This window comes from Tamandua tetradactyla, chromosome 11, assembly GCF_023851605.1.
Source record: "Tamandua tetradactyla isolate mTamTet1 chromosome 11, mTamTet1.pri, whole genome shotgun sequence".
Classification (NCBI taxonomy): domain Eukaryota; kingdom Metazoa; phylum Chordata; class Mammalia; order Pilosa; family Myrmecophagidae; genus Tamandua; species Tamandua tetradactyla.
The window spans coordinates 93,973,950-93,999,665 of NC_135337.1; the positions used below are offsets into that span (position 1 = coordinate 93,973,950).

The following is a 25,716-nucleotide window of genomic DNA, read 5'->3' on the forward strand; positions in this document are numbered from 1 at the left end:
TCCAGAACATCATCTAGTTGCCCTATCTAGTTGGGATATCCATCGCCCTATCCCATATTACCAACAGCCCTTTCCAACATGAAAAAATGTTGGAGAAGGATCAAAGGAGAAGGTGGAGTTATAACAGAGAAGATAGGATTTAACAAATGAGTATGACTGCTGAATCTTTATATTGATTTTTCTTTTAGTCTCCAGTGTCTTGGAGTAGCTAGAAGGAAAAACCTGAAAGTGTGGAATTGCAACCCAAACCAAATTCTGAAATCTGTTCAACAATTAATGTTATGGTGTGCTTTGAAATTTATTGCTTTTTTGTATATGTTATTTTCACAATAAATAAATGGTTAATATGATATTATGTGAATTTCACCTCAAGAAAATAAACTTGAAACAAAAAGAGAATAACTGTCCCATCTCTGAAGACATAGCTAGAAGAGACGAGGTATAGTAAACATTTACTAATTGCTTCTGCACCATTCTTTTTACTGCTAAAATGGTTGTCCCCAAATCTACACCACCGCCAGTTCCAGAGCAGAGTTTAAAAAATCAGCACGTTCCATATCTCATGACCATAGTGGTTGATTAGAGCAGGGAGTCTCAACCACGGCAATTTTGTCTCCCAGGGGACAATTGACAATGTCTGGAGACATTTTTGGTTGTTAGAACTGGTGAATGCTGCTAGCAACTGGTGGGCAGAGGCTACTCAACGTCCTACAGTGCACAGGACATCCCCCATACTACAGAGAGTGAATGTCTCCAAATATCAGAGGACAGATACATGATCCCATTGGAGTCGACAGAAAGTCATCCCCAAGACTCATACAAATGCTCTAGAAGCTTCCCCTTCCCTGGATGATGCAATGCAGTCATGTGGGGTCGACAATCTTTTTGCTTTTATTTTTCTAACTCAGAGAGAGGGCTGGGGCTGTGTGGAATGGGAAAGAGAGGTCAGATAGGGTGCCAGGGTGGAACCTAAGGATGAAATCAATGCCCAGAAAAAAAGAATCCACAGAGACGAAGAGAGAGTTGGTCCTTGTTGACCTGATTTGAGCCACTAGATCAAATCTCCCCTGAAGTGAGCCTTTTTTTAGTTATGTGCACTAATAAACTCCTTTTTGTTGTTGTTTAAAAGCCAGTTGAATTGATGGCTTTGTCACTTTCAACCAAGAACACTCCACTGATAGAGGAAACCAATGGCCCTTAAACCCTATCCTCCTGCGCTGGTTGTAAATTGTTATGCACCCCAGAAAGGCACATTCTTTTTTTTATGCTGGTGGGATGCATGGGCCATGAATCAAACTCGAGTCTCCCACATGGTAGGTGAGCATTCTACCACTGAACCACCTGTGCACCCAAAAGCCACAATCTTTTAATACATTCTTGTGGGGGTGGAATACTGTTGGTTGGGACCTTTTGATTAGGTTGTTTCCATGGAGATATGACCCTGCCCATTCAAGGTGAGCCTTAATCCTCTTACTGGGATCCTTTAAGATAGGGACGTTTTGGTAGGAGCTCAAACATTTTGTCCCAGGAGATGTTAAGCAAGGACTCACAGAACCTGCTGGACCAGGAACTAGAGAGAGCTGAGAAAAGCAAAGAGATGAAATCCAGAGTTTGCCCCAAAGAAGCTAAGAGAATGCCTAAAACACCTAGAGAGAGAAAGCAATGAACCAGAAGCAAGGACGAGCACATGCCAGCCAAGCGCCTTCCCAGCTGACAGACGTGTTCCAGATGCCAATGGTCTTTCTTCAGAGTCCAGGAATCATCTTGCTGATGCCTTAAATTCAGACATTTTCATGGCCTTAGAACTGTAAATTTGTAACCTAATAAAGAGCCTTTATAAAAGCCAATCAATTTCCAGTATATTGCACTTCAGCAGCTTTAGCAAACCAAAACACCTCTTTTCCTGGAAAGCTTCAGTGAAAAACAACCTTGTCTTTGGGCAGAATTGGTTGCAACAAACTAATATGTAAACGAGTATTTATTGCATGGATGGTGTTACCTCCAGAACTCAAGCAGCATGACATAAAAGTGAGATTCACACATAACCAGCATCATACACTTAGAAGACAAACAAAATTCTTGTTGCTACTACCAGAATGAATTCTCGATTAATTAGAAATGACACTCTATTCTGAACTGAAATATTCCCTCCACCTCTAATTTCTGATTCTCTGTGCCTATTAGCTCCACTCTCCTGCTTTCTGTTTGCTCATCAGACCCCACAATCCCAAATGGAAACATACACACACACACACGTTAATCTGCCTGTGGCTTTAAAAGCTCCACAACCGTATACGTTCTTTGGCTTCTTGATCAAAGTTCTCTAGCGAGGGAATCTGAACTCAACTTGAATCAGGTCACCACCTATGATCTAATCATGGGAGCCATCTGCCAAAAGAGGAAGCATAAGTGGGCAGGCAAGCCAAATGGGTTTCCTCCAAGATGGATGCTCAAGTTAGTCCTAGGAAATTGGGACGAAAGAACCAGCCACGCCACCACCACTCCCCACCGTATACAGACACAGATCAATGACACAAAGTGTTAACTATTGCTTTATTAGGCCACGAGGGCAGTGGGGCTGTACAATGCAAAGGCTGGGGTTCAGCTACATAGGGGTTGTGACCAAAACCGTATTACAAACATAGCCTAAAAATACTTCTATTCTATTATGAAGTGGGGCCAGGGGCATAGTTTCATATTTACAGGGAATCAAAGTGGAATGCATACTCTCCCCTGGTGTCCACGTCCCCTCCAGTCACCCCCAACAAAGGGAGGAGCCCAGAAAACAGCGGTGCTGTGGGGGAGAGTCTAGGGGTGGGCGCTTTGGGTTGGAAGAGACCCTCCCCCAGCAAGGCTACAGAGTACATTGCATCTGGAATGCAGTGAAGTGAGGGAGGCAGGGGGGAGAGAGGCTCCCAAGTCTCGCCCAACCCCTGACCCCAGAGGGTGTACCCAAGGTTGTGTACTTGGTACCTACCAGGGCCACGTACCTGGTACACAGGACCCCAGTCGTGTCCATGTACTCAGCACACAGGACCCAGTTTGGCCGAATGGGCCCACAGACTTAGCCCCACGGGGGCACTCAGGGGGTTTGCAGCGAGAATATAGGGAGCATCTCCATATATATATTTTGTAAAAAATAATAATAATAATACGTTTGCTTAAATGAATTTGTTTCTATACAAAATGTAAAATAAAAAAGAGAAAGAAGCCACTCAGGTCAGAGGGCATGGGTTAAGGTAAGAAAGGAAGGAGACAGGAGAGGAAAGGAGGAGGGGGAGGGGGGACAGGAGGAGGTCCCAGACTCACAGCGAGGTCGAGAGGATGGAGCCAGTTGGTCCCCACCCATTATAAATAAAGAAAGACTGAGACCCTGGATTGGTGACCTGCCTCAGTCACGCTTGCAAGGTGGGGGGGGTGCCAAAAGATTGACAAAGAGAGAAGAGAATAAAAAAGACTAAAAAGAAAGGAGAAGGGGCAGAGAGTAAGGACAGGTTGTCTTTTCAGCCCCCCCTACCAAGGCTCCAGGTGCTGAAGACCATCTCAGGCCAACACCTGCCTCTTGGGAGCAATTTCGGGGTGGGGCCCCAGCTGGGTCTGGGGCTGGGCAAGGGGGCCAGGGACGGACAGAGGAAGTGGCTGGGTAGGCAGGGCCCCAGCCACTGTGGCAGCAACCCCGGTGGTGATGGTGGCCGGGCTGGGTGTGGAGTCGGACCAGTCCGAGAGGGAGGGGGGCGAAGGGCTGGCCCAGTTTTCGGGGGACTCAGGGGATGGGGTCAGGTAAGGATGCTCACTAGGGACCCGCAAGAAGCGGGCCTTGGAGGGGCTGCCATGAGCCCCAGTTATAGGGTATTCCTCACCATGTCCCGAGGCTACCAGGTATGCTGGGGGCCGCTCCTGGGGGGAGACGGGTGTCCCGGGGTTCAGCAGCTGGGGGCCCGGCGCCAGCGGCAACAGGAAAGAGGGACCCGGCGGGGCGGGTGGGGGCAGCCGGGCCCAATCGAGAGCCACGGGATTCAGCAGACCCAGGCTGAGCACACAGCCTCCCGGGGCCTGGCGCCCCAGACCCACCCGGCCTGTACCTCCAAGCTGTGCGAAAGACACCGCCGTAGCCGTGGCAGCCGCATAGGGCCCCTCAAGGGGGAAGCCACTGGGGGAAGTGGGGTTCCCACCAAAGGGCCTGGGGGAGTCCAGAGAGTCCACAGGCGAGAGAGTGACTGAGCTCTCCACCAGGGGCCCTGGGCAGGAGAGCGTCAGCTTCTTGCCCCTGCCACGGGACCCCTGTGGCCCCAACCCCACCTTCCCGGGAGGTCTCCGGTTCTTCTTGCCCCCTGACTGTGCCGCCTTGAGGCCAGGGAGGAAGGCCCCAGATGGGCATAGCAGGGGCCCCAGGCCATGGGGGCCGGGGGAGCCACGGGGCCCGCTGGGCTGGTCCAGCAGTCGCACGATATCCTGGTGCAGCCGCTCCTGGGCCACGTCCCGTGGCAGCCTGTCAAGGTGGTCGGTGATTTCACGGTTGGCAAAGTGGTCCAGCAGCAGCTTGGCGGCCTCATAGCTGCCCTCACGGGCGGCCAGGAACAGTGGCGTCTCCTCCTGGGGGACCCAGAAGCCAAAGAGGTGGGTATTTCTGTTTCCCCACTTCACAGCAAAGGAAATTGAGGTACAGAGAGGTGAAGCAACTTGTCCAAGGCCACACAGCAACTGCCACATCTTTCCCTCCGTGATTCCCCATCTACCCTCTTGGTCCCAAATCCCACCCTTGGAGAGCTGGGGCTGGCAGGGTGGATGTCCACCCACCCTGGCTGGCCCCACCCTGCTTTCTGCTGCCCGGGGGGGCTGGGCCAGGGCTGACGGCTGGGCGCAGGCCCACCTTGCTGTCCTGCATGTCCTTGTTGGCTCCGTTTTTCAGCAGGGCCAAGGTGGCTTCCACGTTGTTGACGGCCGCGGCCCAGTGCAGGGCTGATTTCCCTGGGGGCAGAAGGGAGAGGTCGGGGGTCAGAGCCAGCTCCTGTCACTGGAGCACCTGGAAGGCGGCCTGGGGGACCAAGGGTGGGCCTGCCTTGAGAATAACGAGCAACTGCATCTGGCTCCACGAGTGCATGTGTACCCCCAGGAAAGGAACTGCTACACGGGAAAGCACGTCTGTGCACGCACCCCCTGCAGAGGACTCTGTGTATGGGACCGCGTGGGCGTGCGCGCCCCCTGCCAAGATCTCTGCATACGGGATCACAGGTGGGTGCATGCATGTCCCTGCTGGGACTCCGCGTACCTTACCACACACGCATGCGCGCCCTTGCAGGGCACTTTGCCTACACAGGACCGAGTGAGCATGCGCGCTCCCTTGCCAGGGACTCTACTGCAGATACTGCGTGGGCCCCACTTGGGTATTCCTAGACCTGTGCCCCTAACACAATACCAGCAGTCATGCGTGGCTCTTGAAATACAAATTAACTACAATTAAATGGATTAAAACTTCCCGTTCTTGTGTGGTCCCCGCCACGTTTCCATTGCCAAGTAGCTCCCACCTGGGGCAAACAGTGCACAGCCAGACAGAGGGGACTGCCTCCTTGCAGAAAGAGTTACTGTAAAGCCCTGCTCTAGAGCCCACAAGGAGGAGTGTGCCCCCAGGAGCATCTGGCCAGGCCTGGAGACTTTTAACTGTCACAACTTGGAGCGGGTCTTTGGGGCGTGCAATGCGCGTAGGAGGCCAAGGCCGGTGCTCACATCCTGCAGTGCACAGCGGCGCCCACCCCAACAACTGCCCAGACCCAAATGTCCACAGGGTCATGGATGGGAAATCCTGCCCCTGGGGGACAGTCACCAGTGCTCCGTCAGCCTGCAAAAGGCAGTCTTGGTGCAACAGGCAGACTAGATGTCCAGCAGGTGGCAGGAGAGTGAGTTCCAACAAAATAGATGGAAACAAAGTATCCCGGGGAAGGCGGCCCTTTTCCAAATCTGGGAGGCGGCGCTACCGGCCAGCAGCCGCCCTGCGAGAAAGCAGAAATCCCCCCACATTGCGGGTGGGTTACGCGAACGCGGGCCTCGGGGACGAGCCCTGGATGTGGTTTTGTGTTTCCAAGCACGGGCGGCGGCACCCTCCCGGCGCCCACCCCCCCTGCACCCCCTGCAGGCCTACCCAGCTCGTCCACGGCGTTAACGTCAGCGTGGCTGGCGATGAGCTCTTCCACCATGCCCTCCACCGCAAGGCGCGCCGCCAGGATGAGGGCAGTGGAGCCGTCGGCCATGCGGGCATCCAGGTCTGTGGAGCGGCTCCGGATGAGAATCTGGGGGCAAAGGGGGCAGTGCGGGGGGGGGGGGTGTCAGGGCACGACCGGGAGGCTCAGGGGCCCTCCCAAGCCCCCCAGGTCCCCAGCTCCCCACCCTTGGCGGGATGGGAGATGCCCGGGGAACTGCTGCTTGCAGCCACCGTGTTCCCGGACATGCCGGTTTTAGAAGCGAGGGCAGCCAGCCACCTGGAAGACGCCCTGGGCGTCAGCGGTGACGGCCGTGTGCAGCGGGGTTCGGCCCGAGTGGTCCTGAGCATTGGTGTCGGCCCCAGCGTCCAGCAGCCGCTTGGCGGCATCGGCCCGGGCATAGCGGGCAGCCAGGTGCAGGGCGGTCTCCCCGGTGCGGTCGGTGCGCGCTCCGAGCTGGGCGCCCTGGCAGATGAGGTCCGAGATGATGCTGGCGGGCGTGTCGTCCGCCTCGTCCTCCTCGGTGGGCACCGGCTCCAGGGCCCCCCCGCAGAAGGAGGCCAGCATCAGCGGGGTAAAGCCATCTGTGGGGAAGGGATGCAGGATAAGGGAGATGGGAACGTGGAACAGGGGCGGCACGGCATCCCACCTGCCCACACGCATGCCCGGGTCAGGTGTCCCAGAGGCCGCACTGGGGGGAGGCTCTGCAGGCTTGAGGTTTGTTAAAGAAGGGGTCCTAGAGAGCTCCCAGGAGCAGCCGGAACCGGCATCCTGAGACTGACAAAGCCTTCCTGAGCAAAAAGGGGAAGAAAGAAATGAGACAAAATAAAGTGTCAGTGGCTGAGAGATTCCAAACAGAGCTGAGAGGTTATCCTGGAGGTTATTCTTATGCATTATAAAACTATCCCTTTTTAGTTTATGGTGGAGTGGAGTGGCTGGAGGGAGGTACTTGAAACCCTTGAACTATGTTCCAGGAGCCTTGATTCGTTGTTGTTGTTTTTTTTAATTTACTTTTTTTTCTTATTTCTTCTTCTTTCTTAATTTTTATTAATAAAACCAATCGACATACAATATGAACATTCTTTTTTATCACACAGCTGTATATTCATCATGATCATTTCTTAGAATATTTGCATCAATTCAGAAAAATAAAACAGAAAAAAATTCATCCATACCATACCCCTTACCCCTTCCTCTCACTGATCACTAGCATTCCAATCCACTAAATTTATTTTAACACTTCTTCCCCCTATTATTCATTTATTTTTAATCCGTATGTTTTACTCAACTTCGATAAGGTAGATAAAAGAAGCATCAGACACAAGGTTTTCACAATCACACAGTCACATTGCGAAAGCTATATCATCATACAATCATCTTCAAGAAACATGGCTACTGGAACGCAGCTCTACATTCTCAGGCAGTTCCCTCCAGCCCCTTTGTTACGCCCTAACTAGCAAGGTGATATCTTGAATGCATAAGAATAACCTCCAGGATAACCTCCTGACTCTGTTTGGAATCTCTCAGCCACTAACACTTTATTTTGTCTCATTGCTCTTTCCCCTTTCAGTCAAGAAGGTTATCTCAATCCCTTGATGCTAACTCTCAGCTCATCCTAGGATTTCTGTCCCACGTTGCCAGGAAGGTCTATACCCCTGGAAGTCATGTCCCACGTACAGAGGGGGAGGGCAGTGAGTTTGCTTGTCGGGGGGTTGGCTGAGAGAGAGAGGCCACACCTGAGCAACAAAAGAGGTTCTCTTGGGGGTGACTCTTAGGCCTAATTTTAAGTAGGCTTAGCCTATCCTTTGTGGGTTTAAGTTTCACATGAACAAACCCAAGATTGAGGGCTCAGCCTGTTGCTTTGGTTGTCCCCACTGCTTGCGAGAATATCGAGAATTCTCCAGAAGCCTTGATTCTTGAAGACAACTGTACTTTTTTTTACAATGTAACTGTGTGGTTGTGAAAAAAATAAAAAAGAAGGGGTCCTAGGGTGTGGGGATAAGGGTCAAGGGCAGGAGAAAACCAAGAATGCTGGGCTGAAGAGTATCCCCCCAAAACTCCTGTCAGCCTAGAACCCATGAAGGTGACCTTATTTGGAAAGGAGGTCTTTGCAGATGCAATCGACTTAAGATGAGATCATCCTGCATCAAGTGGGTCCTGATCCAATGTGGGTGTGTCCTTAAGAGAGACACAGTCACGGGAAGACAGAAGCAGACCCTGGAGTGACTCATCTACAAGCTAAGGAACACCAAGCCTAGTGAGGACAGATGCACAGACCACATTCGCCCCCGGAGCCCCCAGAAGGAAATAACCCTGTCAACACCTTGATTTGGGACTTCGATCCGCCAGAACACTGGGCGAATAAATTTACAGTGTGGTAAGCCACCCGGCTTGCAGTACTTTGTTTCAGAAGCCTGAGTGCATTTGCCTTCCACCCAAGAGTGGAACCACAAGTAACCCTGAAAGGATTATTTCCACCTGATCCCTCAGGGGAGCTCTGTGCGGCTCAGGTCTGTGACCCAGCCCGAGCAAAGGAGCTGCGTCTTTTATATTTCCGCAGCCACTGGTTAAGAGCCGCAGGTGCTGGGACATAAAACCCCAGCCGTTTCGGACTCTGCTGTCCCAAAGGACTTCAGGAAAAAGACTTCCAGCATTATTCACAACAGCCAAGAGGCAGAAATAACCCAAGTGTCCACTGACACATGAATGAACAAACGGAATATCACTCAGCCATGAAAAGGAATAAAGTTCTGACCCATGAGACAATGTGGGTGAACCTCGAAAACAAGATGCTGAGTGAAAGAAGTCAAACACAGAAGGTCCCTCCCTCCAGCTCAAGGTCAGTCATGTGACCTAGGCCTGGAAAATCTGCATATTCCAGCCCTCTGTCCACACTGATTGGTTCAGGGTCATGCATGGGACTCTAGTCCATCCAGTGAGAACTTATCCTGAGACTTTTGCAGGAAGAAGGTTTTTCTGACAGGTTTTAGGGCCATGTGCAGCCCCCAGAAGATGAGACTTCTGCCCAGGCTGGAGCCCCTATGGCCAAGAACTAAACCAAGAGGTGCCACAGAGACAAGAGGACTGAGTCCTGCTCCAAATGTGCACCTTTCGCTTCCTCTTACATGAGCTAGTCAATCCCTTTTTCTTCCCTTAAGCTAGTGTGAGTTGGGCTACTGTTACTTGCAACCAGCAGTCCTAATATGCACACCTAGAGAAGCCTGGATTCAACCCAGCTCCTCCCTGAGCAAGGACCCAGCAGGATGGGGAAGGGGCATCCCGAGGGCTGGGTGCAGTCACTAACCTGGGCCTCGCACGTTGACATCCATGCCATCGGCTTCTACATCTCCCTGCGGCGGGGTCAGCGCCATGGCCGGTGCCACGCGGATGTCAGCGGCAACCAGGTGGTGCTGAGTCCACTGGCGGCAATCCACAGCGTCCTCGGCCCCCATGCCGGGCTCCTCAACCTGGAGGCAGAGGGACGCTGGTCCTCAGACCCCACCCTTTGGAGGTGGGCAAGAAACCCTAGCAGGGATTGGGTTTTCTCTTGTGGAGAGCCATGCATAGCCCTGGGAAACCATGAACATCCTGCCCCTTCCACAGGGAAGGAAACTAGGGAATTTGATGTCCAAGGGAACAAAAAAGAGGATTGGAAGGAGGGAGGAGCTGGGAACTCAAGGCAGGTGTCATAGAGCTTTGAGAGGCAGAGAAATTACTTGTCAGCACATACCTGAGTATGCACGAGATCTGAACAAGCCAAAAGTGAAATTAAGAGGGCAATTTCATTTACAGTAGTGGCAAAAAGATTACAATGTTTAGAATTAAACCTCACAAAAGCACAAAATGCATGCTCTGGAAACTACTCATCATTGGTGAAAAGAAATGGAGTCGGGGAGACTGGCTTTTGGGGAAGGGCTGAATAGGTTGGGGGGGTGGGGAGAAGGGTAGGAGATGCTCAGGACTGCCAGTCATGGAAGAAGTTATCGGGAGCCCCCCTCTCCCAGCCCCCCGATATTAAACGTGTGGCATTAGGACCAAATAGTCACACACAGGGTGTATCAATTTACCGTCTCAAGCCCAATCTTTGGCCCCTCCCGGGGATTCCAGAAATTTCAGATTCGCGGTCTGGAAGGCCTTACAGAAACAGGATGGAATATTCTGAATCAGCCTACCCCGGGATGTGAGTGCCATCCGCTCCAACCACGGAGCCTGATCAAACCAGACCTGAGTGAGTGGAAGGACCGACCCAGGGAAGCTGAGATTCATGAAGAGGGAGAGCCTGGCAAACAGAGACGGACCGCTAACCAAAAGGGCCAAACGAGGATGGGAAAGCATTCGGCTCGGGTTCCAGTCCTGATAGCACCAATTAGTGCCCCCCTGGGCAAATCACTTCACAGTTCTGAGCTTCTCATCAACAAAGTCAGGATGAGGCTGTAATTCCTCAACTCTGAGATATGACCGAATGCCCATGGCCCCACTCATAGAATAACCACTTTGGGATGGGAAAGGAGGGAGGGAGCCTTGGGGTGGGCAGGTTTCTTTTGCTGTCAATCATAACACGTCTCCATTTAACAAATATTAAAATACAACAGGGAAGAGACCCCAGAGAATGGAGGGTCTGTCAATAGCTACTTTAAACCACTCTTGTAAAGCTGAAATGAGACACTCTGAATGTTGCAAAAATGAATAAGATGCAGGGGTGGTTAATTTCACATGTCTGGTCAAACACTGGCCTAGCCCACTGTCCTACAGATATTTTGCAGATGGGATAAACACCTACAATTAGTTGGCTTTAAGACTACCCCTGATAAGGCAGGTGGGTTTCATCCCATCAGCTGGAAGCCTTAAGAGCAAAGAAAGACCTGAGGTTTCCAGAAGGAGAGGAAATTCTGCCTCAAGACTGCAGTATCTAGTGAAATTCTATATGGACTGCTATTTCCTGTGTCTATTCATTCTTGTGAACGCATTTACATTAGTGAAATACATTTTCAGCTTAAAAAGAAAAAAGGACTGCAACATCTACTCCTCCCTGAGTTTCCAGCCTGCTGAAATCCCCAACAGAATTTGGACTCAAAGCTACGTTATCATCTCTTATCGGAATTCCCAGCCTGCGTGCTTCCCTACAGGTTTTGGACGTGTCAGTTCCCACAACCGTATGAGCCAATTCCTTAAAAGTTGTCTCTTAATACATATACATACATATATCCTGTTGGTTCTGTTTTTCTGGAAAATCCTGACCACTGTGCATGCATTCAGAAGCGAGACATACAGCAGATGTCCAGTTAATGCTAGTAACCAGTAACAGCCTCTGGCCATGGCCCCAGGACAAGAAGTAGCATGCAGGATCAGCGGGACCCAGGGACAAAGTTGGACGCGGCAGAGAGAAAGCAGAGTGTCTGGGGAGGCCCCGGCTGGCCCGGACCAGGGCCCTGCTTGGGGAGAAAGAGGGCAGGACAGGGCAGGGGAGAGCCTGGGGACCCAGAGGGCAAATTCCCTGCCTCCCCGAGAAGCCACAGAACGACACTGGACAAAAACACGTTTAAGGGGCAGTGACGATTCCCTGGAGCCCGGGAGGTGGGAGAGCCGATGGTCTGGGCTATCCCGCTCTGCATCGGGGCCCCGCGACCCTGGGGACTGGGGGGACCAGGGAAGGGGCTGTACCTTCAGTCTTTTGGCCTCCGGGCACTCCGTGTCCATCCAGTCTGTGGCCACCTCCCCTATCAGACTCTCCCCCTTGGCCATATTCCTGTGCGGACGAAGGGGACAGGGTGTGAGAGAGGACACTGGTGGGCTTTGGGGGTCCTGGAGAATAGAATTAGGGGGTCTCGGGCCAGCAGGCACAGGAGACAGGGCAGAGCCATGGGGGCCACTGAGGGGGTGCCGGGGGTGCGGAGTGGGGGGGGTAACAACCAGGACCCCAAGGTGGTATCACGGGAGGGGTGGGAGTGGGGTCAGAAATCACTGAACACCAGGGTCCCAGGTGAAGCCCTAAGTCAGGGTCAGGTGGGGGTGAGAGGTCAGAGCACAATCCCAGGGTCGGGGACAGGGAGCAGCAGGGCTCGTACCTCATGCCCAGCGCGTCTTGGCCCACAGGCTCCCGGCGGCCCTTGTGGGTGCCAGCCACGTCCTTGTGCAGCGCAAAGCCCTCGGGGAACCAGAGGGTGCTGTGCTCGCGCTTGCGCCGGGCCACCACGACGCCCAGGATCAGGACAATCAGCAGGAAGGCGGCACCGGCCGCCAGCAGCGGCAGCAGGGACATGCTTGGCTCTGGCAGCTCCAGCGGCTCCCCTGCCGGCAGGAAGCAGGGTCAACCGGGAGCCCCCAGCCCGCCCCCCCCTCCCGCAGGGACACCCCTCCCTCCCAGCCCCGGCCCCCAGCCTCACCACGCACGGCCCGCAGCGGGTAGGGAAAGTCGAGGCGCTCCACCGCCGACAAGGCGCCCAGGTAGTCGGCTGCGCTCTGGGCGTCGGGGAAGCAGGGGTCGTTCTCGGGCAGTTGCAGGCACAGCCGGTTGTCGATCTCCAGCATTACCACGGAGCTGCAGCGGGTGGGGGGGGGCCCGAGAGCGACACCGGCGGCTCCACCTGCACCCGCGGTGAGCCGGGAGCCCAGCCCCCGCCGCCCTCCCCTGCGCCAGGCGCACAAGAGCCCGTCTCCTCTTCCCTGTCATCGCCCCCGAAGCTGGTCTCGCTGCCCACGCACTGGGGCCCCCCTGCCCCCACCCAGGCGGAGGCTGACTCCAGCCGACGCACCCTCCCGGCTCCGCGGCTTCCCTGCCGCACCCTGCTCCCCTCTCCCCACCGCCCCTCTCAATCGGGTGCCTGCCTCTGAACCCGTCTCAAGCTCTGCTTCCAAGAATATACTCCCCGAATATACTCACATCCACCAAATTTCCTCCTCTATGGGGATCCCCCGTCCCACCACAGGCTCCCCGGGGAGGTCCTTCTACCTCTCCCTCCTGCTCCTTCTCCTTCTCATTTCTGACCTAATTTCCAGCAATTAATCCCAAGGTCTCATTGTCCCCAGCCCAACCACTGTCTTCTCTGCGCCCCGCACTTGACACTCACAGGGACATGTGAGTGCCCCCCCCATGGCTTCAATGATCACCGATGCCCTTTTAGCCCTTCTCTGGTCTGCAGTCTCTCCTGGAGGTCTCCCTCTGCCATCCCCACACCCCTCAGACTGTGCCTGCTACAAATATTCCCATCCTCCACCCACCCCAGCCCTCCTCCACCCACCCAGCCCTCCTCCACCCACCTCAGCCCCTCCTCCTACCTCTAAAATCCACTCAGCCTCTCTGTCCTTACCCTCCCCACCTCTGTACCCCACCCCACCCATTCGCTCTTTCTCAACAAGGACCCCCGCCTCCATTCTGACCTCACCAGCAGGACTTTTCCAAAATTTTCTATTTCTAGGAAAAAACTTCTGCAGGCCCCTTACCGCTCTGCTTTGCCACCTGCCACCCGGGAGCTCCAGGGCGGGGGATTCTCAACCACAGAAGGTCCTATCTACCCCCAGGGAGACACTGCCAACGTCTGGAAGCGTTTGGGGGTATCACGACAGGAAAAGGGGTGCTCCTGGCATCCAGTGGGTAGAGGCCGGGGAAGCTGCCCCCCCCCCCCCACCGAAAGAACGGCTCATCCATCAAAGGTGGTGATTCTCAACCAAAGATTTTATCCACGGGGGACCACTGGCGAGGTTGGAGAGACGTGTATCTTTCACGACCGGAGGCCAGGGAAGCGACTCAAAATCCTGCCATGCACAAGATGCCCCGGCCCGGGAGAGTATCGGGCCCCAAACATCTGCAGCAGAGATGCCCGAGCCTGAGAGCCCCCGAGCTGAGCGTATTTCCGGGGAGGGAAAAAGCTGGGAGGTGAAGGGACACCCACTCGGTGGCCCAGACTCAGGGCGCCTCCACCGCCTGGAGGGCCCCATCAGGCTGCGGCGTCACTCACCCGATCACCTCGGGGGCCAGCTCGCGCCGCGCCCTGGGCTCAGGCCCCGGCCCGTGGTAGGGGAAGACCATGGCCCGGCCGCGAGCGTCCAGGCGGAAGCGCAGCGAGGTGCGCAGGATGGCGCTGAGGCGCTGCAGGAAGTCGGCGCCGGAGCGCAGCAGCTCCTCGGGCGGCAGCAGCACGGTGAGCACCAGCACGCCTCGGGCCAGCAGCGCCGGCACCTCAGCTGCACAGTCCAGCCCGTCCCAGCCGCACTCCGCGGTGTTGCAGCCCTGGTCGCAGCGGCCATCGGCAAAGTGGTCGGCGCAGTACTTCTCGTACACGGGGCTGCGGGCCGAGGGGGTGCGCGTTGGCAGGGGCGGGGGGGGGCAGGGGGGGGCCGTCCGACTGCGCGTGCGCACACGCGCACCCTCCCTGCCCACCCCCCGCGCGCGCACCCTCCTCGCCCGCGTGCAAGCACACACCCTCCCGGCCTCGCTGCGCGCACACACCCCTCTCCGCGCACGCGCGCCCTCCCTGCCCCCCAGCACGCGTGCGCCCTCCCCGCCCGCGTGCAAGCACACACCCTCCCAGCCTCGCTGCCCCGCATGCGCGCACACCAGAGAGTCCCGCAGGGGCACAGAGGGACGGAGGACAGACAGCGCGTGCATGGGGGACTAAGGGTACTGACACGTGTCAGGCCTTCAGGAAATCCAGCCATTCCCTCCCTAACTATTCACCAGGGTCGGCTGCCACGTGCTGGGCCCCGGCCCCACCCTTGCCCACGGGAAGGTCATATTCCAGTGGGTGAAGGCAGACATAAAAGGGCGCCAGTAAGCAGGACACATACATTTCAGTTGTACGTCAGTAAGGTAAACATGTGCTCAAATTCGCAGTATGGGATTATTGTTTAGGAGGAAAACTAAGGTAGAGGGAGGACGGCCATGATTATACCCTCCTCTGAACTGTTCAGAAAATAGATGATGGGTAGGTGGGTAGAATGATAGGGCAAAGATGGTATCAGGTGGAGCAGGGGTCTGTGAGAGTTTGCATTATTTTGGTAACAGTCCTGTAAATTTGAAATTATTTAGAAATACTTTTTTTTTAAAGCTGGGGGAAATACTGATTGTGGCCAGGGAAGAGCCCGCTGAAAATGTTCCACCATTTGAGCAAAGACTTGAAGGTGAGGGAGGATCTGTGTGGCTGGGAGAAGTGCCAGGCAGAGGGAATGGCTGGTACAAAGGCCCTGAAGCGGACCCAAGCTTGAGGCTGGAGTGGCTGGAGTGGAGCGAGCAATGCGGACAGTGGGGAAAGATGAGGAGGGAGAGAGGAAAGGGAGGGGAGGGCTCCAGGCAGAAATATAGGTTCAGAGAGGGACAGAGTGGCAGGGCACAGGGATGGTCAGATGGAACACTAGGATGAACAAAAGGACAGAGAGATAGGAATCATGGACAGACAGGTAGAAGGACAGAGGGCAGGGATGGACAGCAGGGACATGTGCAGATGGGAGAGTGCACATACAGTGCAAAAGGGGTGTTGGATGGACAGAAGGACAGAGAGCATGGATGGACAGGTGGGTACAACTAGGGAGAGACAAATAGAAGGGCACATAGACTGACAGACTAGCATAGAGACAAGCAGATGGGGAGATAGGTGAAAGCAGGGTTGCAGACAGACAGGTACACAGAATGGTGAAAGAAATGTGCAGATGGACAGAAGGAAGATAAACAGACATAGGGATAGAGAGGTGGAGTGCATGGGTGGAGGGCAGGTGGATGTACAGAGTACTTGGATGGACGGATGGATGGATGGACGGACAGAGGTGGCATATGGATGGGCAGATGGGGTACACAGACAGATAAAAGCACATAGATGGACAGACAGGGTGCTCAAAGATTCAGACAGGGCAAATGAATGGGCAGCCCGAAGGACAGGGCCACTGGATGGACGGAAAGACAGACTAGTGTAAATGGGTGGGCAGACAGACAGAAAGAGGAAGCCCTTGGATAGTCAGATATGGCACATGGATGGGCAGACACGCAGATGGAGGGACAGTCAGACAGCCTAAGGGAAACTGGTGGACAGACAGACAGTCAGAGAGGGGCCCCAGTGGACGGTCAGACGCGGCACAGGATGGACAGACTGGGAGAGAGGTCATTGAGACAGGCGTGCCCCGGGGCAGGCAGGTGGAGGGGCGGGGCCCGCGGACGCAGGGACGGATGAACGGACAGACGCACGGGCAGGCGGGCTCACTTGCAGGCGCGTTCGCGGCCCCCGGCGCGGCAGTCGAAGTTGTCATAGAGGCAGGCGGGCGAGCTGCAGGCTGGGTCGCAGCGGCTGTTGTTGAAGAGGCGCCAGCACTGCAGCGCCGCGCACTGCCGCCAGGGGTCGCCCACGCTCAGCGAGCAGTCGCCGCCGTCCCAGCCGCAGCCGGGGCTGTTGCACTCGCGGTCGCAGCGCCGGTCCCCACGCTTGGCCAGGCAGGCGGTGCGCGGGCACTGCGGCTCCTCGGGGGCCTCCGGGGCCGCCTCCGGGGCTTCGCAGCGCGGCCCGGCCCAGCCCGGCGCGCACGCGCAGCGGAAGAACGGGGCGAGCGGCGTCGGGCGGCAGGAGCCCCCGTGCAGGCAGGGGGCGGCCGCGCAGCTGGCGTTAGCGCCCCCCGCCGAGGACCCCCGGGAGCCCCGGCACGCAGGATCCGACAGCCCCGGGGGACAGGCGCAGCGCGGGCCGCGGGCTGTCTGCTGGCACGGGACGCCCGCCGGACACTGCAGCTCCCGGCAGGAGCGCGCCACCCGCTCGCAAAGCGGACCCCAGAAAGGCTGGGGGGGTCGGGAGGGGGGAGAGAGCACAGGGGGGGTGTAAGAGGAAGGGCGGGAGAAGAGGAAAGGGAGGGAGAGAAATGGAAGGGTAAGAGAGAGGAGAGAGTGGGGAAGACAAAGAGGGATGGGAGGAGTTCAGGATTTGGGAGAGGATGAACCCCCAGACCCAGGGCAACCTCTGCCGGCTCCCTTTGCAGATGAGCCCCGCCTTCACCCACACCCAGGCCTCATTCAGCCTTTCCCCAGTAAGCCCCACCCCTTCCAGCTCCCCCCCCCCCAGTCCCGGGCCACACACACCCCCCGACCCCAGGGGGGCGCCCACCACGCCTACCGGGACACAGTGGCATGAGAAGGTCAGCGCATCCCCAGGGCCTGGGCCAGGACGACACTGACCTCCATGCTGGCACGGCTGGGACTCGCAGGGGGATATGACGGCCTCACAGCGGGGACCTGCGCCAAGCGCGGGCAGGGGGTCAGCCTCGGAGGGGGAAGGAACGCAGGTTCCCGCCCAGCCCCCTGTCCTGCGCTCACCGGTGAAGCCGGCCCGGCAGAGGCAGCGGAAGGCCCCGCCGGGGTCCTGCAGGCAGTCCCGGGTGTGGACCGCGTGGCAGGCCCCCGGGCGACACTCATTGATGTCCCCCTCGCAACGCAGGCCCGTGTAGCCTGGGGGGCAGGCGCAGCGGAAGCCCCCCACCAGGTCCACACAGCTGCCATTGTGCAGACACGGGGGGCCCGGCTCCTGGGGGGGGCCTGGACCACAGTCGTCCTGATTGATCTCACAGAGCACACCTGGAGGGGGCGGGGGTTGAAGGGGGCGGTAGTCAGGGGTGGAGGGTGAGGCCCAGCTCCCCATCCTGCTCCTCACCCCCAGCTGCAGAGCCCACATACCCAGCGTTCCTGGGGGGCAGGAGCACAGGTAACGGGCCACCAGGTCAACACAGGAGCCCCCATGCTGGCAGGGCTGGGAGGCGCACTCGTCCACATCCATCTCACAATCACCACCTGTGTAGCCCGCAGGACACTGGGGGGCGGGGGTGGGGGGTGGAGTGCAAGAATGAGACCCGCTGAGCCCAGAGGGTCACAGACACACCCAGACATGCCCGTGAGGACACTGGGAACCCCAGCACAAAAGGACACACACAATATCCAAAAGATGGAAGCAACCCACATAGATGCAGGAATGGACAAAAGCATGGCACGCACCCACCATGGAATTTTTCATCACCCATAAAAAGGAATGAAGTTCTGCCACGTGAGACAACATTGGGGGAGCCTCAAAAGCAGGCTAAGTAAAAAAACCCAAACCTCACAGGTCACATGTTATCTGACGCCCCTTAAAAGAAATATCCAGATAAGCAAATTCATAGGGACACGAGTAGGGGTTACTAGCGGGCAGGGGAAGAGGACTCATTTCTGAATGGGCACAGGGTTTCTGTTGGAGGGGGATAAAGTTTTGGTAATGGATGTTAAGGATGAAGGCACAACTCTTTTGCTTGTTTGTTTCTGGGTTGTATTTGCCCCTCTGCTTTTTTAATTAGAGAAGTTGTATGTTTGGAAAAAAATCATGCATTAAATACGAGTTCCCATATCCCACCCTGGAAAAGCATTTTTGTGTGGTACATTTGTTATAAGGCAAGAACATTTTTATAATTGTACTGGTAACTACAGTCCCTGGTTTACAATAGGGCTCACCGATGGTGGTGTGTTTTGGTTTTTAATTTTTACTCTAGTGACATGGCACAACCTAAAATTTCCTTTTCACCACATTCAAATATATAATTCAGGGCTGTTATTGTGTTGGCAATGTTTGCACATTTTGAATGTAATGAATGCCACTGAATTTGTTAAAATGGCAAATTTTATGTTAGGTGTCTGTTGCCATAATAAGAGAATTCATTTTTTTTAAAGACTCACACAGACATCTAACACAGAGACACCCACACACACACAGTAGAAAGACAAGCCCCAACACAGACACCCAGGGACACATACAGAGAAGAACAGACAAGGAGAACAAATGTGCACGGGGCATGCACACCTGCAGATGCACATCCAGACACTGGCACATGCAGATGTGCCCCAAAAGATGCCAGGCAGAGACACCCACGAAGCTATTCCCAGAGTGGCAAAAGCCAAAACCCGGACACACCCACACCGGGCCACGGAGGGAGGGAGACACACCCACAGGCGGGTCTCGTGTCCCCCACCCTCCGGGGGGCCCCTTACCTCGCACATATAGCCCCCCATGTAGCCGCGGCAGGTGCCCCCATGCTGGCAGGGCTGCGCGGAGCAGGGGTCCACCTCCCGCTCGCAGTGGCTGCCCGTGCGGCCCTCCAGACACACGCAGTAGTGGGAACCACCATCGTCCACGCAGTGCCCACCTGCCTGGCACAGCTGCTGCAGCCGCACCCCTAAGCAGAGGGCAGTGGGCTCAGGCACTGGGGCTGCCCACCCCCTCACACCCTCGAGGCTGGCCCACTCCCCCCACCCCCAACCCTATCCCCACCCAGGGGCCCACCCTGAGGCCGGCCACGAGCTGCCCTCACCCATATGGGCTGCGGCTTCCCTGCACGGCAGGCTCCGCGTGTCACAGAGGCGGCCGCTCCACGCGGGGGGGCAGAGGCAATAGAAGGAGGCCCCCGTCTGGGTGCAGAGACCCCCGTTCTGACAAGGCGCGCGGCTGCACCAGTCTACCAGCGTCTGCAGTGGGACCCCTCGACGTCAGCCCTCGGGGAGCCCCTGAGAAACCAAGCCTCCTGCCCTCCCCAAGACCCTGCAGGCTCCTCCCCGGGGATCCGGGGCAGGCCTTCCTCCCCCATCCCCAGGACCACCTCCCAGATTCCATCCCGGGTCCCCTGCAGGCCCCTCCCCCAAGACCCCAGCAGGAGCCTCCCCCCCACCCCCACCCAGGGTCCCAGCCAGCCTTCCCCCAAGACCCTGGATGGACCCGCCCACCTGGCACTGGGCTCCAGTGAAGCCTTTGGGGCAGGCGCAGCGGAAGCCGGGGTGGGCGGGGCTGCAGACGCCCCCGTGCAAACAGGGCTGCGACAGGCATGGGTCGGCCTCGTGTTGGCAGTGGGCGCCCGTGTAGCCGGGCCGGCAAAGGCAGCTGAATGAGTTCACGCCGTCCACGCAGGTGCCGCCATTGAAACAGGAGCTGGGGGGGTGGGGCAGCGAGGAGCGGTCAGGCTCCGCCCCCTCCCCGACCCACCCCCCCACCCCCACTGCCACCTGCTGGCGAGAGGCCCCACCCCTCGCAGCGCAGTCTCTGACCTGCCCCCAGGAGGAGTTGCGTCCCCTGACACCCCGATTCAACAGGTAATTCAGCACACAGGTGCAGGCCTCATGGAAGCCCCGCCCCCTCAAGGTGGCACACCCAAGCACGGCCTCTGCCCTTATCCTATCTGAGGAGGGTGCCAAGCTCACCCCCCCAGCCCCTCCGCTCCTTCCCGGGCCCCGCCCACCTGGGGCTGCAGTCGGGCAGGTCACGCTGACAGTGGAAGCCCCCATAGCCCGGCGGGCAGGTGCAGCTGAAGGAGGCCACGTGGTCAGTACAGGTCCCGGGGCCGCAGGGGCTGCTTAGACACTCGTCCACGTCGTGGGCGCAATGCAGGCCGGCAAAGCCGGGGAGGCAGGAGCAGGAGAAGGAACCCACGCCGTCCTGGCAGGAGCCCCCGTTCAAGCATGGGTCTGCGTTGGGAGGGGCAGGCTGGGTCACTCCCCTGCACCCCACCAGCTCAGCCTTGCAGAGAAGGGGACTCAGGGGGAAGCCAGGAGCATTGGGAGCAGGCACCTTTGGCCAGAGGGATCAAATTTTGTCCCCTTCTGTGGCCCTGTTCCCTCCCTGATCTGGAAACCTCCCCTATGTGGAAAGGGGAAGAAGTGTGGGGCTGCCTCTCTGAGCTGCCAAGCAGATGGGATGCTCCTTGTCCCTGCTGGAATCCCGGGGTTAAGCCTGCATTTGGCTGGTGGTCATTATTGAGAAAATAGCCAGTTCCGATGGAAATGTGCCGTAAGTATACAGCACACAATGGACTTCAAAGAATTAGTACCCTCCCCCCCAAAAAAGGCAAAACATTTCACTAATTTCTTATATTGATTAGATGTTGAAATGATCATAGTTTTATATATTGTTCTAAATAAAATATGTCTCATTATTCACAGTACATGTGACTTATAAAGTCACCAAAAACTTTGAATTAGCAAAGTTGAACCATTGCTCCCAGGGTTAGGTTCCTGCTAGCCTGAATCCTATTTTCGACAACTATACATAACTGTGTTTATGTGGGCTTCTGTTTAAAGATGTTTATTTAATTTAGATTGTCAACTGGTTAATACTGAATTCTACAAAACTGATCAAACACCCGTATTTTCCCGCATAAGGCCCAGGGGAGCCTCCTCGTGCTCAGGAATACTGGACAACACTTCAGCACTACACTTGGGGGCCATTTTAAGAAGTGAAACCACCAGCAAACAGCACAAAGATGTGAAAAACGTGGCACTAAGTAGACCACAAAAAAGGATGCCTGTTCACAGTCTGAAGGTTGATACAAGAAGCCAGGGTGCTGCCTTGTTCTGCCTCAGCCAGGAATACGTGCCTTGGGCCACTCAGGTGTTTGGCTGCTCTGTGCATATCTGCGAGTGGTCCCGAAAGCACCATGATGCCTGATTCAAGGGTCACAAATTCTAGCCCAGTAGGCAAATCCACAAATACTGAATCTGTAAATAATGAGGTTCAACTGTGCTATTCAAATTATTTTCACCTGTTTTACTTTTTCAGCGTGGCTCCCAGATATTTAAAAAGTGCAGGTGTGGCTTGTATTACTTGCCTAGCTGACAGCTCTGCTCAAGAGTTCTCTAAGGCCCTGTTATCTCCTATTTTACATACCACACTCTCATGCTTGCTACCAGAATGCAGGCTTCAGAGTCAGACGGATCTGTGCTCCAATCCCAACTCTCCCGCTTGATGCTGTGTGACCTCGGGCAAGTCACTCAACCTCTCTGGGCCCTCTTAATTCCCATTACCGTAAAACTGGAGGATGAAATGAAACCATGGTGCTGGGCACAGTGTGTGGGCTTGGAGAGCATGCTCCCTGGTCCACCACCAAGCCCCACTCCCACACTTGAGAGCTCCTTTGCACTCACTGGGGTTGCAATCGTCAATGTCCTCATCACAGGAAGGGCCCCCGTAGCCTGCATGGCAGGTGCAGCTGAAACTCCCCGCCAGGTTGGTGCAGGTCCCATGTGGGCCACAGGGAGAGGAGCCTTCACACTCGTCCACATCCTGCTGGCACCGTGGGCCTGGGGGGAGGAGGGCAGTAAGGAAACACCTAGGGTTAAAGGGGGGAGGGAGGAGTAGCTGGGGCTCAGGGAGAAGCTGAAGGCTAAGACTGCCAGAGGCAAAAGGCTCTGGGTGTTTGCACAAGCTCTTCCAGAACTTCCATCTCAGTCTTGTTCGATGGGAAGCCACCCCAAACCCTCAGCCAGAGTCTTAATCCTGTCCTTCACCAGAAGAAAAGCCCCCTTCAAGGTAGAGTTGGGATGAAAGCCCTCTGGCTCCCCAGTATCATCCAGGTCCAGGTAAGGTGCAGAGGTGAAGCACAGTGTGGGGAAGCAGCAGCTTGTATACCTTGCCAGCTGGGGGTGCAGGAGCAGATAGCTGGCTGGCCAGGGGCAGATTCGCAGCGGCCCCCGTGTTCACAGGGGTTCGGGGCACAGGGGGTCAGCAGTTCACACTGGCGGCCTGTGGCGGGGGTGGGGGGTCAGACAAAATGAGATTGTCTGCCCTCCCCCAAGTAACTGGCACAGAAATGCCCCCTCCCAAGTTCCTAGTGGAGGGAAAGGAAGAAGGAACCTAAAAAAAATACATGAATATAGAAAAGGAAGAGAGAGGGAAACAGAAATGGGGAAATGGGAAGGAAGAAGGAGATGGGAGGGGCGCTGGGGAGAGAAGGGGAGACACACACCTTGGAGGCTGGGGGGACAGGTGCAGCGGAAGCTGGATCCCTCACTGACGCAGGTGCCACCTGCCCGGCAGGGCTGGGAGTCACAGGCATCTCGGGCGAGACTGTGTCCACAGCGGGGACCACTCCAGCCAGGCTCACAGACACAGCGGAACCTGGGGGAGGTGGGCAGGGCCATCAGGAGGGCCAGAGGGGCCGCAGGGTGGGGGCTGAGGGGGGATCGGGGAGCAGCCTCACCCGCTGGGGGCATCGTGGCAGGTGCCGTGACTGCAGGGGTCCTGGGTGCAGGGGTGGCTGGGCGGGAGGCACAGCGGGGGCAGGGAACCAGGTGGGCAGAGGCAGCGGAAGCCATTCTCGCCATCCTCGCAGGTCGCTCCATCGCCGCAGGGGCTGGACGCACACTCGTTGATCTCCACGTTGCAGAGGGGGCCTGGGGAGCACACACACATCTCCCATGGGGGGGCAACCTCGTTCCACTGAGCCCAGCCACTCCCCGCCTCAAGGACCACCTCACTTGCATCCCCAAGAAGTTCTTGTTCTAACAGGCCACTCATAGCCATCCGTGCCTCGCCTCAGCCCAGAGCAGCCTCTTCCAGTGTCCTCACCCCAAACCCACATATCACTCGCCTTTCCACAAAGGAGCAACCCAATCCCACATGGGGACAACCTCCTGCCAGCAAGGAGGAAGCACAGACTCAGGGCAAAAGGTGGACAACCTCATTGGACAAGTGTCCAGGGAAGGATGTAACAGGGGCGAGCCTCAAAAATCAGATGCTGAGTAAAAGCCATGCACCAAAGGTGACATGTGGCATGAGTCCATTTATGTGAACTATCCAGAGTGGACAAACCCATAGAGACCCCAGAGGCTGGGGGGAGGGTAGAGAAGGTGGGACCACTTATGTGCCCGGGGTGATGAGAATGTCCTGAAGCTGGACAGAGGTGGCGGTTGCATGACATTGTCAGTGTGTTCAATGCTGCTGCATTGCCCACTGGAAAAGCCTGATTTTATGGTATGTGAATTTCACCTCAAAACAAAAGAACACAAATGAGAGGGCAGAGCCTGGGGGTATGGGTTGACTGATGTCCCCAGAAGATATGTTGACGTTTGACCCTCCATTACCTTCTTTGGAAAAAGGGTCATTACGGATGGAATTAGGTGAGCTAAATGGTCACACTGGAACAGGGTGGGTCCCTAACCCGATATGACTGGCGTCCTTCATAAGACAGTATGTCACCATAGCGATGGAGAACACCACGTGACAACAGGGGCCAAGGATGTCCCGCCACTACCAGAAGCCAGGAGAGAGGCAGTGGACAGACAGTCCCTTACAGGTTTCAGAGGAAGCATGGCCCTGCTGACATCTTGATTTTGGACATGTGGCCTCCGAAACTGGGAGACAATAAATGTCTGTTGCTTTAAGTGCCCCCCCACCCCAGATTCCCAGAAAACAGATATAGGTGACTCCCTGGTCCCCCAGGAAGGAGCCCCCTTCCCAGGCAGCCCTTTGCCCACCTGTGAAGCCAGGCTGGCAGACACAGTCATAGCGGTTGAGGCCATCATGGCAGTCCCCAAAGGTGCAGGGGTCGCTGGCACAGTCGTCGATGTTCACCTCACAGTTGACGCCTGGGGTAGTGGAACACAGCAGCCGGTAGCCACCACCCAGCCCCGAGCGCAGTTCCCAAGCCCTCCGTACCCCCTCCGGGTGTGTGGCGCCAGCCCGGGACCCCAGGCCCCACCTGTGGTGCCGGGAGGGCAGCGGCAGAGGTATTTGTCCACCAGGTCCAGGCACTTGCCCCCGTGGAGGCAGGGCTGGCTGCGACACTCGTCCACCTGGCTCTCGCAGCGCGTGCCAGTGTAGCCCGGGGCGCAGACGCATGAGAAGCTGGCGATGCGGTCCACACAGTGGCCGTGGTGGCACGGGTCCGGCGAGCAGTCGTCGATGTTGCGCTCGCACAGCGCCCCCCTCGAAGCCTGCGGGCCGGGGGGCCGGGGCCAAGGTCCTGCAGGCCGCCGGGGGTCGGGCCCCACCCCTCCCTCAGGACCTGCCTATCAAGCCGGCAGGGGCGGGGACGCCCACTCCAGCCCCGCCCCTAGCCTGCCTCCTCTGCTTACAGGTGCGCGCTGCCCGGCTCATCTAGGGCCACTATCCTCCCCCAACGAATTAGATCCCACCCCCAGTCGTGGCCCCACCTCCAGACCATCCCCTGTCGGCCCAGATCCGTCCCACCCAAGGGCGCACGGGAGGCCGAGGGGGCGGCGAGGGGGTGGATAAAGGGGACTGGACGTCCCCCGGTCTAGGAACACTCTTCCCGGGCCCTTTGGCCCCGACCTGACCTTCCCTGCGTCTGTGTCCATCACTTCCACCGCCCCCAGGCTCTGTCCCTGGTGGCCAGTCTCTCATAAGCACAGCCCCCACCCCCCACCCCTCCAGCTCTCTGCTAACCGCGCCCCCCTCCACTAAGCCCGCCTCCTGCCCTCACCCTCGGCGCAACGACACTCGTAGCCGTCGGGCTGGTCCACGCACTTGGCGCCATTCCTGCAGGGCGTGCTCGCACACTCGTCCACGTCCAGCTGGCACGTGGCCCCGCTGAAGCCTGGGGAGGAGCGTGGGTGAGGGGGGCGCCGGCAGGGGGCCTCAGGAGCGGAGCGCCGGTCCTGCCCGGTTTGGGTGGGAGGCCCAGCTAGGGGGTTTCAAATTGCCTTCAGTGGTTTCCCCAGTACGTGGTTTCCGTGGCGTGGTCCCGCCCTCTGGTCTCTCCCCGCGCCGCCAGAGACCCTCCGTGTCAGGACCGCCTGGCTTCGGTC

At 56.8% G+C, this 25,716-nt stretch overlaps 1 protein-coding gene across 1 annotated transcript in view; it reads right to left on the reverse strand.

Annotated features, from left to right (window-relative positions):
* Positions 1–2,539: 2,539 nt before the first annotated feature.
* NOTCH3 (notch receptor 3) overlaps positions 2,540–25,716 on the reverse strand; it is a 32,659-nt gene continuing 9,482 nt past the window's right edge. Inside the window, exons 10-34 of the mRNA XM_077121910.1 lie at positions 25,392–25,505; positions 25,287–25,293; positions 24,648–24,874; positions 24,424–24,534; positions 23,148–23,340; positions 22,914–23,065; positions 22,577–22,690; positions 22,093–22,248; positions 20,412–20,637; positions 19,903–20,104; positions 19,494–19,647; positions 19,174–19,358; positions 17,836–17,968; positions 17,479–17,736; positions 17,279–17,397; positions 16,382–16,947; positions 14,150–14,476; positions 12,578–12,732; positions 12,260–12,482; positions 11,856–11,940; positions 9,499–9,661; positions 6,474–6,778; positions 6,137–6,284; positions 4,871–4,968; positions 2,540–4,593 (exon numbers count right to left, since the gene is read on the reverse strand). Coding sequence (XP_076978025.1) covers positions 3,544–4,593; positions 4,871–4,968; positions 6,137–6,284; positions 6,474–6,778; positions 9,499–9,661; positions 11,856–11,940; positions 12,260–12,482; positions 12,578–12,732; positions 14,150–14,476; positions 16,382–16,947; positions 17,279–17,397; positions 17,479–17,736; positions 17,836–17,968; positions 19,174–19,358; positions 19,494–19,647; positions 19,903–20,104; positions 20,412–20,637; positions 22,093–22,248; positions 22,577–22,690; positions 22,914–23,065; positions 23,148–23,340; positions 24,424–24,534; positions 24,648–24,874; positions 25,287–25,293; positions 25,392–25,505 — 5,471 coding nt within the window. The 3' untranslated portion in view covers positions 2,540–3,543. The remainder of the gene's footprint in view (positions 4,594–4,870; positions 4,969–6,136; positions 6,285–6,473; positions 6,779–9,498; positions 9,662–11,855; positions 11,941–12,259; positions 12,483–12,577; positions 12,733–14,149; positions 14,477–16,381; positions 16,948–17,278; positions 17,398–17,478; positions 17,737–17,835; positions 17,969–19,173; positions 19,359–19,493; positions 19,648–19,902; positions 20,105–20,411; positions 20,638–22,092; positions 22,249–22,576; positions 22,691–22,913; positions 23,066–23,147; positions 23,341–24,423; positions 24,535–24,647; positions 24,875–25,286; positions 25,294–25,391; positions 25,506–25,716) is intronic.